Raw genomic sequence first — 18877 nt, 5'->3', positions numbered from 1 at the left:
ACGGAGCTGATCCAGATTTGCGTCCGATATGACGTAATATCGGAAATGTAGGCTGGCTTTACACCCACGGCCCTATCAGAAACGTTGCTATCAGAAACAATGCCCGACTGTTTTGGACGTAATTTGGTCGGTGCATGTTACATTAGCATGGCTAACACTCAGAGCTAACCTGTACTGCACAGAGCATGTGTGTGAAGAAGCAGGAATAAAAAGGAACTCACCTTGTGGTATAACCGGTAAGAGAGAAAGCCTTTGAGCTCCATACTGTTTCAGAAATAATCCTTGATAATCCATGATATGGCGTTTCATCACGGCAGTATTTAGTTTAGACAGTAGCTGCCGGGTCCCGCATGAGCTCAGACCCCTCCATTTTTTTTTTTTTAAATTATTCTTTTTTCTTTTTTAAGAATTATACCCCAAATCAGCACTTTTGAAACAGGAAGTGAAATAGATGGATATGAGGCATGGCTAGAATGGGTGATCTGTTTGGTATTTTGAGCAAAACACTTCATAGACATGTTTTTTATATATTTGTATAACTAAAAATAGCATGATAGGTGCACTTTAATTTGCAATACTTTTTTTTTTTTGTATAATATTTAATATATCTTTAAAAGAAAACCTTTTTAAAGAGAGAAACAAAAGGTTAGCGTCCACCTCATCTACGGTGTGTGACATTTTGAAATCACTCGCTGAATGTCAAGACTTGCTGCAAGCCCGCTGACAGCAACATTCTTTCAAGGAAGAAGTGTTTCCTTGATGTGACCGCAGCTTCCTCCTCATCTACTTAATTGGACTTTATATCGCTTTTAATCTAACCCGAAATGCAGTTTCAAGGGAGTAAGACATAATGGAGATGATCACAGACTGTTATTAGAGTGGTGTCACATTATATTTCTTCAGTGATGGTATATTTTAACCTACTTAAAGTGCATGTGTTCCCGAGCTAAAAGGAAAGTCAGGTACGTGTTTTGTGGACCTTTCTGGAACCCGCCTCTGGTGTTTTGAGACTTTGTCAGAAAGACTGATTTGAACAAAAGCTTGAAAGCGAAAGGAGCTTTGCTTATTGATTCATTAATAATGTGAATGCTTTCATTTCCATGTTCCGGCTCGCTCTTATTTTTTCTATTAGTTTTTTATGCCATTAGTGCTCCAGAGAGATCCTGTCAATGTTGATTTGCACAATAAATTAGACCTGTTCCTTAAAAGTCTTTGTTTCCCTTGCTTTCATCATCTCCAAACAATAATGCAGCTGTTTATCATTGCCCTGGCTCCAACTCTCTCTTGCTACTATGCCCCAGTTCTCGTCACTTGGATGAACTCAGGAGAAAGTTCTTGAGTGCTTTTGTGTGTAGGGGAGCTTGCTTAGAATATTTATGCCATCCAGGGCCTATGTCAGAGCTTACAAATTTGTTTGTGCCATAGTGCGTCTTCACCAGTGTGCACAGTACATCCCGTGTTTGTATATTGTTGTCTTTGTGCGTGTGTGTGGGTGTATTAAAGGTCCCATGTCATGCTTTTCCGGTTATTACCCTTGTGTGTTATGTAGCTTTTTATGCATGTAAACGGTCTGCAGAGTCACAAATCCTCAAAGTACACCCTGTAGCGAGTAAAACTAACACAGAAAAGACCTGTCTATGCTGCTCCAGAACGCCTCGTTGGAGATTTCTCTTTTTCTTCCTGGTACTAAGTGACGTAACGACGACCCAAATGGACCAATCCGTGGAGCTCCACACACACACACACACACACACACACACACACACACACACACACACACACACACACACACACACACACACACACACACACACACACACACACACACACACACACTCTTTAGCAGCGAAAATGTGATGCGCTGGTGGGGGGGAGGTGATAGTGGAGCCTCGCAGTGTGGCGAAACTGTGGCGCGCTTACACTGTAGGTGCGCCGCAGAGGGGGGGGGGATGCGGGTGCGAGTGGAGCCTCGCAGTTGGGGCTGCTGCAGCCCCCTCAGCACCCCCCCCCTTCCCGCGTCCAATCGCGCTGTCTCGCAGCAAGCAGGAAACCACACCAGTAAGCCAGCTCACACTGTCAGCTCATCGCAGCAGCAAGCTGACCAATCAGAGGACACTATAGTGAATACACATACTATACAGAGATACTGTATGAGAAGCCAATGTGAGTTTGGAACATTGAACAATGTAAATCTATTCTAGTGGAACTCAACAATGGAATTATGATCAGTAGAAATGGCCATGACATGGGAACTTTAAAGTAGAACAGTATATGTGGACGGACAGGGTAGATTGTCTCTAGAGTGCTGCTGATGATAATTACTGTAGAGAGAGGGTCTCAGGGGACGGAAGGCAGCTGCCTGCCTCGATGCAATGCTGCCATTCACCGCTAACTCAACTGCTTTCTTCCACGGCAACACTCCCCTATTATTATACCTTTCCTGTTGAGACCTCAGCAGTTTAATATCTGGTAACACTAAGCATTGCTGCGAGTGGAAGACATCATTTTGGTTACGATTAGTCTCTATGGAATTTGGAAAAGGTGAATTATATGGGGAGTAAGGGGATCTATTGATGATTTATCAATTTTCCAAGGAGGAAAAATGTTCTGTTTTAGAACTCTGTGTCTTGTAAAAAAAAAAATCCTGGTGATTTTTCTCCTAATATTTTTATGAACACGGGAAGTTTTCCTTTTTTTGTAAGAATTTGGGGGATTTTCAAGCTTTTATTTGAAAGTGGGCTCTAGAGATGATTTGGGGAAAAGGCAAAATAGGGTTGAAGAAAGGCTTTTTCAACGTGGAAAAATGTCATGGAAATTATCACGATTTTAAGGGAATTAGCAGGAACTCATTTAAATTAAATGGAAAGATCTGATCATCTCCTAGTGCTGCATTTACCATATGCAGGTAAAACCTAACCTTAATATGTACATAATACATTATTTTGCCAAAAAAAAGTCAACTGTTTTCTGTTTTGTCGGAATACATACAATGTGAAATGTGCCATGTGCTAACTTACCGATCCAGCAAGTTAACTAATGATGAAAGGTGATTTAAAAAAAAATAATGAAAACTGCTCGATTAGCTGCACCCCGCACTGTACCAGCTAGCTAGCAATTACAAGCAGAAGGTGTTAACAAGTTAGAAGTTTACACTTTGCCTAAGGCCGCCTTCTGCTAGTGAACTGAAATATCCTAAAAAAAAGTAAAGTAGTGACTCTAGTAATAAAGTCAAATGGGGGTGGGGGGTGCACTTTGCATTAGGGCTGCTCAATTAATCGTATTTAATCGCAATAACGATTTTGGCTTGCAACGATAATGAAAACAACATTATCGAAATAAAAAAAAAAGTTTAATGTTTTTTTATTATTATTTATTTAAAAAAAAAATTGTATTGGTTTTTCAATTGAATTATACTTAAAGTTCAGGGTAATCAACTGTTAAAAACATACTACACCTTTCTTTTTTCCATAAATTGATGTTTTCAAAGTAAATGGATAATCGTTTTTAATAATTGAGATTAGGATTTTTGTCATCGAGCAGCCCTACTTTGCATGCTTAGTGATGCTTTTACTAACTAGGGATGGGAATTTGAAAGCAAATGTATATTCGAATATTCAACCCCCCCAAAAAAGGTTAACCGGTTAACCGAAATGTACATATCCCATAAAAATAAAAAAAAAATTAGGTAAAAAGAAATGTTCTAAAATGTTTTCATAATTTAAAAAAAAAAATGTACCTAATTTTTTTTCAATAATTTTTGAAAATAAATACATACATGTTCAAATAAGTGTAGAAACCAAGTCGAATTTGTCAAATGTATTGAACTGGTGATCACAGTCTGACAGCTATAGGCCTACAGCTTTCATGTGCGGAGGCTATTCACAATCAGCCCAGCTGTAGAGAAGACCCTCAGCTGGAACGGAGGTTGCGGGTATAGCATGTGTATATATGTTTAATTTGGCATAGTTTGACCTCTACACCGCACTCACTAACCCGGTCGAAATATTTCCACACATTACTCCTTTTTGACGCCATGTCTGTTGTGTAGGACTCTTCTTAGAGTGTAAATAATTACCCCCTATGACTGGTAAAATATGTTTGATACCGGCAAAACAAAATCTCTCCTGTCAACATTTCTATGTACTTTGCCGCCACACACGGTTGCCAAGCAGCGCTTATTGTTGTTTAGGCTGGCCACTCATGTGTCGCGAGTGTTGACAGGGGGCGGGGGAGCACGCTCATGAACTGTTAGCGCCGGAACCTCTCAACGGCTGCGGAGCGCATTTGCGCCACATTTGGGCATAAGATGAGGTTTGAGTCTGCGTGATCTGCGTGTAGGGAGGGGCAGCAGCCATATCATTGGCTAGAACTAGCTAGATCTGATGGATTTGGACATAAACATGAGTGAAGTATAACCGGACCCGAGAGAGAGAGACCAGCACCTGCAGCTCTGCCCGCTGTGAGGGACCGGTGAGCGGAGCAAAACACACATTTAGACGTCAACTAACACATTTAGCTATGGCACTGTCGTGTTTATATATATATACATTGAATTATTCAATTTGATAATATGTAATCAACTTAGGCATCACTACCAAAAACAAAAACAAAAAAATTATACAAATATTCATAACTCATATTCGAATACATGAATAATTATTTGAATACCTGAATAATTTCGAATATTCGATTAATCGTTCCCATCCCTATTACTAACACCTATTTAATGGGAGGCTGACGAATGATCTTTACATATGATTAAAGAGTAAGATGCTGTCTTTCACTGGACGCTTATATATCTCCTCACACCTTATTATAAAACATTCTGTTCTTTCAATTATATTTGAAGTCATTTGATTCTAAGATATAAGCATGTTGTTGCATTGTTTTACTGTAAGGATTTATTTTCATAAATAATGAGAACGTCTCCTAAAGAACGTGTTACAGTAGCAACAGATTGCCTGCTGTTTCCTTACTCTGTGTTTTCTCACCCATAGTTTACCTTTGAATGGTGTCGGGCCAGATGTGCCTGTATGCAGGTTGTACTACACTACTGCTTGACTTTGTAGTGACAGATTCCACAAACAGCTTCGGTAATACCAAGCCTCCCTCCATCTTTTTAATTACGAATTCAAGTAAGAATACCTGCAGAATGTCAAAAAGTCAAAGCACGAGGAGAAGTACACAATAGAGAGAAAGACTTACTGTTGCAATTCACTGCTCAGTAATAACTGTGGTTTGGCATCTTGCCACAATCGGAGCATAATCGAATACAAAAATCGGCGTGTGATTTCTCCGCAGGTGAAGTTGGAAATGTTCAATTACAAACTCATGCATTCCTGTCATCTGTCAGATCATTACAAATGGCAGAACAATTAAAATAGTCAACATCATTTTCAATCTCTAATATCAACACCTACATACTATTTCATTCATATTATCACTTCATATGTTCGTTCTTGCTCCTAATGTTCTGATATGACTGGCACCCTCACTTTTCTTATTGCTATTTAATGCACTTTGAACATAGTTACAACAATTACATGCCTGAAAAATGCTGACAAAAACATTTAGATTCAGGAGTTATCATGGCGCATCAAAGTAAAAGATTGCAATTTGTTTCAGATTAGATTTTTGGGCTGAATCCCCAATGTGTTCTCATGGCAGCTGCTAGCCGGTTGGCAAATTAGCTTTGGTTTGTTAGTTTGGGAGCTCAGTTCTCCACACTGCGGAACACTTTCTTTGGGTTCATTACTCACAATAAACATTTCAAACAAATTGGAAATATAATATATGTCAGAACATGCATGTAATGTGCTTGTATATAGACTTTTAGGGGACAAATCTAAGTGAACACTTCACTTCTAGAAGACTACAGTTACACTTTATTTCTTTGCCATTAATATAAGACTACATGTTGACTTTGGCACACAGTCAGCTACTTACTCAGCTGCTTTGTTGCTTATCCATATATCTGTATTTGTCTACCAATGTTAAACTGGAAGTGGTAGATAGGAGATGAAGGCAACAAAAGAAACAAAGCAGTGTTATAGCAACTAAGTAACGAGGTTACAAAGACTACATCAGCTGAAAAATAGGTTATATAGATAAATAGAGTTCTTCATGTTAGCTCTTTGTAGCAACCTTGACAGTTTCTCTCCAACTTTCTTTTAGTGTAAAGCAGTTACTGTATTTAAAAAAGAGCTATCAAAACGTATGATTATCAATATATTATCATGACTTTTTTATAGCACCATTATAGGTCACGAGCAGACAGCTGTAAAGTAAAAATAGCTCACAGGATGGCTGGTTACGTGCAGGCTGGCTGCATATGATGCCATGTTGTTGTTAGAGAGCCATCTTTGAAACAAATTGTCTATGGTGCATACTAAAACGTGCCCTAGGTTCCTTTCCATTTGCTGGTGTTTGGCCCTAGGTAACTGTCAGGGCCTGAAGGGACACCCCAAGCTCCACTTGACTTCTCCAGTAAGCAGCAGCTGCTATTTTAGGAATTCTGCATAGCTCTTTTCATCCTCAACCTCCCTTTTTCTGTTATGCAGGGGAGCCATTTTAACTGATGTGTATTGGTTTGTCCTAGTTGACAGGTTTGGGAATGTGATCCCTGCATCTTTATCTACAATGTGTGCTAATCTAGGCAGGAATTGGGATTTTTTTTTTTTTAAAGAGAGAAGATTTTCTTGACCTATTTAGACTATGGCTGTGGCTTTCAGGTCACATGTTGTCACCCACCAGTAGTTTGTGTACTGCTGTTTATAACACATCGATCCCTTTATCTGAGCGGCAGGTCATGTTTTCTGTATTCTTCTTTAAAGTGGACCTATCATGCTATATCTGAACAATATAGTGGGACCATAAGGCATATTTATACTTTTTATTTTTCAAAATACCAAACAGATCATGCATTTTATTGCATTTTATTACTGATTCTGTGAGAACGGCACCATCTACAGGCCTGGCATATGCACTACAGCGTCTCCAGCGTTTTCGAACGGCAATGTCTGTGGCTGTCTCCTCCTGATTGGTCGAGTTGGCCCAATAGCCGTAGCGCCACTTCTGTGACGTCATAGCAGTGTTCAAATCTGGATCAGATCCGTTGCAGACCCTTTTTTAGAGATTTGGGTATGGAGGAAAATAGAGAGGGTTGTGTTTTCTGACACTTGGTGAGTTCCCTGGAACAACGGGGACACATATTCATGTATAAAAGACGTACAAAAGTGCATTTTGCATGATAGGTCACCTTTAAATATTACTTTTTCTGTATTGACTCGCATGGTTTCACTTCTTCTTGCTTCTGTTAGCAGTGGAGTTTTTATGATTATCAAATTAGTCTCTTTTACCTTTCAGTTTACATTTAAATAGGTTGGCCTGCCAATTTCATACTGCCTGTATATATTTCTTATACTTCTCTACGTGTTTACTTCAGTTCACTGCGCCCTCTCTCCTGCTCTTCAGAGGGGAGTGTCCTCAGTGCGAGGGGTATACAGGGTCTCTTTAACCATGCTATATGGGTTTGACTTCTTTCTGTCTTCACCATTCATATCTATACAAAGAGTTAGTTCATTATTATATTGTTTCTTTGAGCTTATAGTGGTTCATCTACCCTCCAAAGGTTCCACAATGTTGCATTTAACTACAAAATGAACCAAGCATAGGGACAATTACACGTTTTTCTTCTTCCTGTACATTACATGGCAACACGTTTTCTTAATAATATCATCATATTATACAAATAACAATTGGATAATGTTAGCATAGTAGATTATGTAATATTGTACAAATTGAAAATGTAATCCAAATAGCTAGGCGTGTCAGTTAATATGTCTTCGTATGTTCTAATGATACTTCCTGTTGAAAGAAGGTGTTATCTGGTCCTGTGACAGGCTGTCAGCTGCCATGTTCTTTAGTCAAATACAGACCAAAATGTACACTGACAGTGGGAGCAGGCAGCCAGGCAGCAGAGCTGATCCTCCCGAGGCTAACAGGTTGAATGGCAAGGGAAGTGGGTGTTTTGAGAGGGAAGGCCCTGCAGGTACCTGACAGCAGTCAAATAAGAGAAAACTTGTTTGGCAGCTTCGCTTGTTAAGGCTGTGGAATATGTTCTGCTAAAGTGGACATTGAGGTAGGAGCAATTGGCTTGAAGTCTCTCTCAAAAACACACACACACACACACACACACACACACACACACACACACACACACACACACACACACACACACACACACACACACACACACACACACACACACACACACACACACCTCCGGAACAACAGGAAGCCAGGCCGATAGAGATCCACTATGTCCAAATCTGTTTTGGTTTTCCCAAATTCAGTTTACATTTTCTTCGTATTTTGTTGAATTCCTCTATTCTTCTTATCGCCATGCATGCAGACCTTAATATAAATCCCTTTTGCCCTGCCTGTGAACCCCTCGAGACTCCGGCAAGAGTCACATCATCAGTATCAGCTGCTATAGAGCGCTACGAGTAATAGACTTTAAAGCATAGTCTCCCCTGCATACATATAGACTGCTGTAACTGAAACGTATGAATAGTACGCAGACGAGACTGCAGAGGTGACCCGCAGATGCCCCTCATTAATGTATTCAGTTATGCGAGAGAAGAGGCCAATATGGATCAACATGCACTGTTCTTCTAGAAAACAACCCATTTTCAGTCTAATGAAGTCTACTGACAGCCCCGCCCCCCCCCGCGAGAGCTGAAATAGAGAAAGCATGCTAATACAGTGTGCTGCTGTGGCTCTGAGCGCGTTGGTTCGGCCATGAATTGTGAGTACCTGAATTGCGGTTTGGTTTACCGTGGAGCCTCGTTGATCATTGAGCTTAGTTCTTTATTGGTAAAGAGTTTGGCAGTGGCCATGTCAAACTCATTAGCCTTTAATCACTTATATCTATTAAGGGTTTGTCAGGGCTACATTTCAATCCCTCCGTCTCTAAATGGTTGAGAGATGTTGACAAATACACCCCGTTCTACTTCTAACCTTCTGTTCCGATTATTTTCCACTCCTGAACAATAGCGTGATGGACGACTTTTAAAGGTAGTCTTGTTATATCCCAATCGCAGCAGAAAACACACACTCATTACATGTACATGCAGACTCACATCCATCAAAGCATCTTGGTTTCTCAGTTTCTTCTTTTCATTCCTGATGCATGCAGAGACAAACATGTCAGTTGTTGATCAGCTCCTCTGTATTTGTTTCTCCAGTCTTGACATCCTTCTTTGTTGTTTCATTGTAAATACAGTGGATTATATACATGTTCGTAGATGTGTTTGTTATGCACAAATGCAAACACACGCAAGGTAATCTTGGGGTTTGCTCACTGAAATTTGAATACATTAATTTGCATAAGACCTGATTTTCGTTTCTTTCTTTACATTTGGAAAAATAGAAAACACCAGTAGTCCAGTGTATGCTGCAGGATTTTCTCCCGTTTTTTTTTAAAGTATCGGTGAATGAATCGTTTCCTTGTTCTTGCCGACTTCTGATCACTTCCCTTGGAGAAATATTTTCTAACTTCAAAGCCTGGGCTGAAGTGGCGCTGCTGATTCAGTCTGCAGCTGTCAGAGCAAACAATACAAATTAGGCTTTTGTAAAAACTATTTCTAATAATTTGTGCTCATTTAAAGGTAGGTAAGAATAGAGAAACCAGCTCGAGTGTGCTAGAATTTGAAAGTACACAACCGGAAACAAATCTGCACGAGATGGAAGGCTGACAGGCAGGTAGGCCATCCAGTTATTTTAGCCGGGTCGGCTCAGATGATTGGTCGTGCTTTTTACAGCGCCACGGCTTCCACAGATGACATTTTTTAATGTATTTATTGTCAAAGCATTTAATATAGTCATTGCTATCGGGATGTTAAGAGCATTCCATGGAATATAGCAAAAAGTGTTTCTGAAGTTTATTATGGCACATTTCCACTGCAGCGGGGGTAGCCCCGTTTAAGCGTCCCTAACGGCCCGTCTACACTACAGGCATCAAAAAATCTTGAAGCTGGGCATGTCTGAAGCTTGGCGATTTTTTGCGAGCAACGCGACCAACAACCAATCACATGAATCTCCCGCCCCCGACATACAAAGCAATAGCAATGTTAAAACGAAGTAAACTGGATATAAACTCCCCAAACAGGCGAAAACCTACCAGTTTCACCCACTCTCTGCCACCTCCCTCCATGCCTGGTTCCTCCGGTTTGTATCCCGGTAAATAGTTCTGTTCGTAAAGAACCGGGTGATTTGCTACCGTAATATCTCGTTTGGAATATGAGGAAATGAACTGCGGTCTGGCTCTCCCAGCTTGCACGCGGTTTGATTGGCTGCGCTTGCACTGACGGGATTTGCATAAACGGGATTTGATTGGCTGATGCCAAGCATCGAGCCTCAAAAGTTGATGCCGATAGATGCTTGTGATGCTTGCAAAGCCATGCCATGCTCCCCACAATGCAGTTCGGCGAAGATTAAAAATCTTCTACGTCACCCCATTCAAGTGAATGGGCGAAGCGTTGAAAGCATTTTTTGATGCCTGTAGTGTAGACGGGCCAAGCGTCCTCGCTCAGGCCTCGGGCTGCCTCGCTGGCCGTCCGAGGGCGTGGCACATTTCCATTACAGTTTAGGACCTGGGGTAGCAACGCAGTGTAGTAGGGGCGATCGGCTTTTTGGCGGGCTTTTTGGGCAGAGCGACGCTGGGTAGAACTGCAGTGGCGTCATCTTCAATGCGACACAACTCACAAAACACACACAACAATGGAGGATGTGGAAGCGATCGTTTACTTGTTTCTTGGTGTGTGGCGTTATCACAGCAAGAAGGAAAGTGATGTTTCAAAGTAGGCTGCGTATAGCAAGACGAGATGCAGATCTTGTGACGACTCTCTCTGACCAATCAGCAGTCAAGAGTGTTGACGTCACTAGTTCAGCCCTGGCCTGATAGAACCACGATTTTATGGGGCCGGAAAAAGTACCCGCTAGCCGGTGCTACGCTATATGGAAAGGCCACCAAAAACTGGCCTGGCCGTTTGAGGACGATTAAGGAGGCTTAAACGGGGCTACCCGCTGCAGTGGAAATGCGCCATTACCTACCCTACATTTAAAGTTGGTATGATGAAGATCTGAAAGATATTTCATATTGTGTTTGTATGAAGTTTTATTTGTTTCCTTTTTCAAAATTGTTGACAATTCTGCTTATAACAAAAAGGGTCTGTTTTGCCATTGTCCAATTTCCGACTTTAGAAAGTATTTTGCTTCGGTGTGAAAGTTTCTTAAATACGATTATTTGATCAAACTACTTTCGCAACACCATACTCCTTAGAGACTAAATCTAAGGTTATGTAATCATTCACAGTAGCACTATATTATTTGTAAAATGGATTCATGTTGGAACAGGTGGTCCATCTTTGTCTGCTCTTTCAAAACAGTCTCATTCACTGCCATGATTTTCCTGAGTCCGTTTCAAAGGAAGCAGAATCAATTTCAAGGTGTGGTGCGCCACTTGATGCTATTGCCATATTTTAGGTTTTGTGTTTGTCTCCACATAAATGTATTTTTCCCACTGTTAAGCACAAAACCCACCTGGGGCAGTTGGCTACTTCTTTTAAAAAATAACTAATGCTTGTTGTTAAGAGCAGAATATCGACCGTGACGACTTAAGCACAGTGTGTGATGGAACATTGGATCTTGCTGTATTGATGTAGCATGGTGGGTAATAAAACTAAATAACAGCATTACAATCATCATTGTCTGTATTATAATGTGCACATGTTCTCCTCATGCCTGTGTCCTCAAATAACTAATGTGTAGCTCAAACAGACTTACAGTAGGTCAGTTCAAATTGACTTAAACAACATCATGTAGTGCAGCGCTGATGTTATTATCATGTTAATCTGCGCTGGGTGCGGAAATGCTCGCGCTGAAGAATCATTTACACGCCGAGCCATTATTTACGTCTCAATCCTTGTTTCCCCTTTACTTTAATGGCCTTTCTCTCCTTAACGACTCCCCGAAGATTTCCCTGTGAAAACATTTGCATGCACGCACACAAGCTCACACTGCTAGACTTTGTGGTGTTTGCTGCTGTGGAAGGATTGCAACTCTAATGCAGCCTGTGTCTCTCCGTCACATTTAAAAAAGCCAATTTCCTTTTTTAATAGCAACAACAGCTTGAGCTGACACGGCCTGTGTCTGCTGATGGGGCGAACAGCTCCAGAGCTGTCCTGTAGCTTAGGCCCGGGTGCTTGCCTTATTACAGGGGAAAGGAAAAAGAGCTGGAAAGAAGAAGAAGGAGAAAGAATGTGCTACATGTGAGACATGTGTCGGAGACATGTGGAGCCGAAGGGAAATGTAGTTAATATTAGAGATGATGGAACACTCGAGATGTGTACCTTTTATAGAACCTTGTTACCTTTCTCTCACTTAAGTTACAAATCACACTTCCTCATTCTGCCCCCCCCCCTCCCCTCCAGTGCACCTGGTTGAGTCCCAGGAGATGGCTGAATCTTCAGGAGTATCAGAGCAAGAAGCTGATGCAAGAGAATGGCGTGGCAGTCCAGCGCTTCTACGTGGCCGACACAGCTTCCGAAGCCCTGGAGGCTGCAAAGAGACTCAGTGAGTAGAGGGGACACACCCTACACACACACACCCTATACACACACACACACACACACACACACACACACACACACACACACACACACACACACACACACACACACACACACACACACACACACACACACACACACACACACACACACACACACACACACACACACACACACACACACACACATATGCCATGCATTTCACCAATGTCCTGCCGGGGTGTTTTCAGGATGCCGTTCCCTTCTCATTAACGTGATATCTCTGAATCGCCTGGAGGGAATTTCTTCTTCATCTGCTCAAGGATGATCTGATTTGAATTTGGTTGACAAAGGTCAAAAAGTCAGCGCGAAATCGAAAACACACTTGTCCACAAATCAAGAATTCCGACCCTAATTAGGGAAATGTTTACTTTGAATGAGTAAGCGCTGACACTTTGGACACTCGTTGATGTAAACCGCAACTTGACGAGTTGGCGGAGGCATACAACCGCGAGGCTGTAAATCTCGTATGACATCTGAGTTAGGGAACATATACTTTGAGGCATATTCCAGGATATCCTGTTTTCTTTGAATGCTTTTTGTGTAACAGCGGTGTTTGATGTCGACAAGCAGAAATGAAAATTCAAAATATTGTAAAACTGCCCAAAAGATGACTCAAAGGAGAAGAAGTGTAGACACGTCCTCATTATTTTCTGGTGCTCTTTGCTCCAGCAAGACATAACGTTTTTTGAAAAGGAAGTCCTACTTGATTTAGGCACACAGTAACCCTTCCCTGAAGTATTTTAATGTTAGGTATAGATTCTAACACAAGATATTCCTATAGTGTTGATAACCAAACTGTGGTCTGGTTGGTATCACTGTGTGATTGTACTGCTGCACACTGTGGAACCTTAACCGTCCTATTTGTGCTGCTTGGCTCTGCAGACCTGCTACATGAGGTGCAAATGGCCGTGGTTAATCAGGGTTGAAGTTTTATCAAGTTTAATCTCGTCTTAATTCTGTTTGCTTATCTGCGGGAGGCGGTGTCTTCTGAGCTTAGTGGCTTTGCCTGCTCGGCTTTTCATCACACACTCATCCGCGCTAATTTGTTTCACAGCCTCTCGTGTTCTGTTGCTCACGTTTTGCATTTTCTCTTGTTTTATTTCATTTTTTTCACGCATTAGTTTTAATCCTTAGTTACATTTTGGATTATTGCCCCCGCATGCTCACACAAAGCCACGCAGGGAGGTGACTGAAACTCTTAATGTTATTCTTGTAACACAAATCTTCACAAATAAATGATACCCACATGGACAAAGATAGTTTAACACACATTTGTATGCACCCACACATAGCTGTTCTTTCCCTGCTCCTACCTTTCCTGTTCTACTTTCTTCCCACACAAATACAGCCTATATTTTATTTAGCGTCCTCTCCAACCACAGCAGTGGCTTTCTGATGGTGTGTTCAGGTTGGTTGTCAGCCAGCGATGTGCCACTCGTGCTGCCTTTGGGCTCCAGCGCCTGGGGCATTGCTTTCCGTGGCCTTGCTACGATGCAGACGAAGATAAACTGAATAGGAGAAAGAGGACATATATTTTCATGACAGTGCCTATATTGTAGAGGGGGAAATGGAGGAGCAGAAAACTTAAGGTTTGAGAAGAGAACAGATGGTTTAATAAAACTGAAAGGTTTAATAACTTTTAGCTCAGGATTTGTGATACTCTTTTAAATGCTAACAAGTCAGATAGCATTTACAGTACATAACATGTATTTGAGCTTTTATGCAAAGAGACTTACCGGTACATACACTTTAATAGCGTAGGTAGGCATTCCTAAAAGAGACATTTTGGGTTGAGTGTCTTCCCCAGGACACTTTGAAACAAACACACTCACACTTCGATTGGTAGACGCCCATTTCCCCCCTGAGCCACAGCGTATAGTTACGGGGCTGTCTTTTCATGACAACTGGAAAGTGGCATCGCAAAAAGAGTTGCATGTGTGGCTTATTGTAAAACATATTTTAGGACGTTTCTATATTGAACTCTAAAATACTGTACGTGCAAAGGGAAAGGAACTTTACACAAATGAGGGCAGGAAGTGATTTATCATTGCAGGTCGTCCACTGAGGTAGAGGTAATTGCACAACTGCAGTTCAGCAAAGTTTTATTGGTCTCTTCAACCAATATTTCAAGCTCAGTAGCAGAGAACTTCCACTCTCTCTCTCGCACTGTATTACTTACCAGAAATTGACAAGACATGTGTTAAATAGTCAAAATCAACAATTGTGCATTCAATCAAATGACTAAATTCCCAGCTGAATTGGAAACATGCGATAACAGGAAATGTTGCAGCTCTGGCTGTAATTTTCAGATGGCTTAGTTAATCTATTCCCACTGCGTAACACAGAGCTACTTTATCCTCTCATCTCCATTTGTGCATTGAGCTTTGGTCAGTGTGTGGTTTTCACACTTTGTGTATGCTGTGACTTTTGCTGGCACACGAATAAAGCGTTCATCCATTTCATTCATTTTCACACAGTGTCTTTTCCTGCTCTCACATGAATGTGTGTTGGCTGGAGAAAATAAGTAATTGCTATTGTATGGCCTGATATTTCAATTGGGATACAATTTGCATACTTAAGGGAATGATAATCTTTTAAACACTATCTACCACGCAACCTTTAAACCTCATATTCAAATGTTCATGGTGTGATTTGTGGAGGATCTGTACCAAACAAGGAGTTATATTTTAAAATATTTATTTCAATAACTAATGCCTTTTATGGTGGAGAGTGGAAACGGGGAGACAGAGGGGAGAACATCTGCAAATGGACCAAGGATTCGTACCCTCCTCCCCCACTATGGGGACCAAGCAAATTCCATTTCGTAAAGTTTGAAGGCCATGTCTTCTCTTCTCTCTCAAATAACCTTTTATGCCTTTACCAAATATAGTGTAGCACTTAATGCGATTATGATATTACACCCTTCCATATTAAGCTTTTGATAACATTCCTACCAATCATTCAGTATTTATGTGTAGAACTCGTGCTCTGGGGATATCAATGACTGCTTTAGTTAGGATTTCAAATGCAAACTGAAACCGTGAAGCTCGGACTACAAGGGTGAGGTGAGGGGAGAGGAAGAAAGTGAAGCTAGCCCTGGATGGAGTTGTGCAGGACACCAAATATGGCAGGGGATATGGACGGTTGGGATATCTGAGCTGACCAGGAGCGACTCAAATGGATTTCTGTGTGCTGCTGACATCCCGCTGTGAGCCCCTGGTTCCCCGCATACACAATAGAATGAGCCAGTGAAGCATGGGAGCACAGACACAGATGAATGACATGCATAGAGTAAGCTTGCCCACATGAAACCTGGACACACACACACATAAACACACACACCAACCAGTACTCTCCTCTCGGCTACACTCACTTAACCATGAAGTGGTTAAGTTGACAGTTCAATTGCAGCTATGCTATAAAGAAACTCTTCTCTCTCCTCTCCTCTACCGTAGAGTGGTCCAACTCTTCTAAAGTGGACACAGATTGATTTAGTCTATTACCGCTGAGGACAAATAGCTTAAAATCTTTCTTCTTCCCTATCAAAACATAAAAAGAATATCCGACATGGACCATTGATTCCCTTTTAACTTGAATGACAACTCAGGGGAGGGTTTACATTGTGGCAGATGGGTGGCTCACAAGCAGCTAATGGCTCATGGAAAGTAGGGCCCCACACTGGGTGAGCCATGCAGGGAGTTATCAGAAAGTCCAAAGTGATTGTAATGTGTGCTCCACTGGGACACTGGAAGAATGGCACTCCAACTCTAGCCGTCTGTCCAAAACCAATGACCCAGATCCATTAGTTTCATAAGTTAAGCTTTGTGTGTGGGTGACAGCTAAAGGGTAAACCTGCAGTTTTGAAAATAAACTTTTGGGTTTAGAAATTGCATGATATTACTTCATTAGCTAAATATTTGTTGGAAAATGTTTAATATTCTTGTTCTTATTTGGGAAGTTGTCAATTTTTTGGATAGATACCATCTTAACATAATGTATGTATCAGTGTTCTGGCTGGTCTATAGAGGTAAGACAATGTGCTTTGCCCCTCAGCAGTAAGTGGGGAAAGTACTTGTAACTCTCTCTGGCAGTATCAATAATTGATGTTTGTAATGCAATGCTCTTACGGAGTACTTCTATTTCCGTGCTTCCTATATTTTCACCTAAAAGAGGTCGGAATAATTCTGCTATAAATGTTTGCTTAAGTAACCCAACACCAAATCAAATACATATTTATTTTCAAGTACCTTTTGTTAGCACATTTCACTCAGGGCGTCATCAGGCGCATGAAACAATCAAGGACTTGAGTAACAGAGCACTTCAATTAAAGAAAAGGCCTCAGTTCACACATAAGTATAAGAAGTACCCATAAGTGGTGAGCAAGAAGGTAATGTGGAAATGGAGCAGAAACTTTTTCTAAATTACAAGGAATTGACAAAAAATTCTAACTTAATGAACTCAAAATGGAAAGATTTTTTTTAAATGAAGTTTATGAGGTGGACAAACAATCCTGACAATTAGAAATCAAATTCATATTTTGAGTATAGATGGGAAAATGGGTGAGGTATAGAGCAATGTATTTATAAGAAGGAAAAAAAACAATATATCCCTTAACTATTTCCTATAGATTATTGTCAGTTATAACTGCATTTCCTTTTGTTGCCCTGTAACCATTTCCTTTCTGAAAATGCTAAAATTCAAGTAAATTACCTAAAAGGCAGATTATCACTTTCACTAGTAGTTCAAAGAACCCTATTATGGGTATAAGGCAGTGGAGAAGGCTATCTCCTTTGGTAGATCCCCGTCTGCATTACTTTAATATGTAATCGATAACGGCATATCGCTTCAGAGAATGCACGACTGAATTACCTTTCTTTCTGAGTCCACCCGTTTGACACACATATACACTATATGCAGGTTTTTCACAAGAACCTTGTTGCTATCTAGCACTTTTGACATATCAAAGCAAGTCCTGTAATGAAAATAGATTTTGTTATTTGCTTTTTTTGAAGCACGTATGCACGGCCATGAACATGCACACAAATAAACACATACCTGTGCCCCTGTACAGCCAAAGAGAATGTGATTATGCAGTCCACTTTGTGTGTCGCCACCCGGATGACAGATGCATCTGTTGCGCAAATCTTGATGGATTTTCAGTCTGAATTTTAAATCAAAACCACATCTTCCCTCCCTTTTCCTTGCTGCGAGAGCCTTTCATGTCTATCATGCCTCCTGCCTCGCCCGGCCATCATTCATTGACAAAGCAGCGATGAAAGAAAACATTGCTTTGGATTCTTATCTTGGCCACATGTTGATCCCGTGTGATGAATGAGAGCAACATATACTTGTGTATGTATGGGTACGCCTCATATCAGATGAGTTTGGAATATGTTGTCTTTTGTTACCTTTGTCATGCTACTGGCTTTCCTTTGACAAATGATGTTGCTATTACATTGTCTGTGTCTTTGTGTTTCTCCTCTCTCCATCTAAAATTACCTCAATTTCTCTCACTTTGCATTTACCTCCGTCTACCTCGGCGTGTGAGCTTAGCACAACATCCCTGCTAGATGACGATCAACAGAGGTGGGAAGAATTTAATTTATTTCACTCTGCTATGAATATTCAGTGTAAACAGACCAGTTTGTATGCATGGCTGTCAAATCTCATGTGTGCTTATTAGAGGGATAGTTATTTTGATATGTTGGCTTACTGGATAACCCTGAGCTAACTTGACATACACAAACTAATTGATGAGACAGGTGTGTGTGTTTACAGGCATGGAGATGTGGTTGTTCTTGTGTTTTTTGACAGCGAAAGACAGATCTGTAGCATCTACTCATCTGACAAATGTGTCTGCATTAGTTTCAATCTAAAGCGGGCATGCTCAAAAGCCCTCTGAATGCATTTGGCTGGCACTCAAACTGTTTTTGTCCGAGTTACACACTAGTCTCTACGTCCAAAAAAAATTCTTGGCTATGCGATATATGTTAGTTCATGTTTTCCAAAAAGGTAAGAGGCTCTCTCTTCTGGCGGCTGGGGATCTTCTATCTAGAGCCCTTAAAATCAAGTAAATGAGGCTGACACTGTGCTTCATATGATGTGTAAATAAAAGGAGCTCAAGGCCAAGGACACTGTCGTTGTGTGTTTCTTAAAGTGATTTCACTCTGCTCATTTAGTTGTCTGCTCTCTGTGGCAGCTCG

At 41.0% G+C, this 18877-nt stretch overlaps 1 protein-coding gene across 1 annotated transcript in view; it reads left to right on the top strand.

Annotated features, from left to right (window-relative positions):
- Window positions 1-18877, top strand: part of suclg2 (succinate-CoA ligase GDP-forming subunit beta) — a 100773-nt gene that overhangs the window by 11141 nt on the left and 70755 nt on the right. The window contains exon 2 of the mRNA XM_079681629.1: window positions 12495-12636. Within this exon, the coding sequence (XP_079537755.1) occupies window positions 12495-12636 (142 nt within the window). The remainder of the gene's footprint in view (window positions 1-12494; window positions 12637-18877) is intronic.

Source organism: Notothenia rossii (genome assembly GCF_949606895.1).
Source record: "Notothenia rossii genome assembly, chromosome: 5".
Taxonomy (NCBI): domain Eukaryota; kingdom Metazoa; phylum Chordata; class Actinopteri; order Perciformes; family Nototheniidae; genus Notothenia; species Notothenia rossii.
Note: the sequence above shows the minus strand (reverse complement) of the source record. Positions and strands in the feature narration are given on the sequence as shown.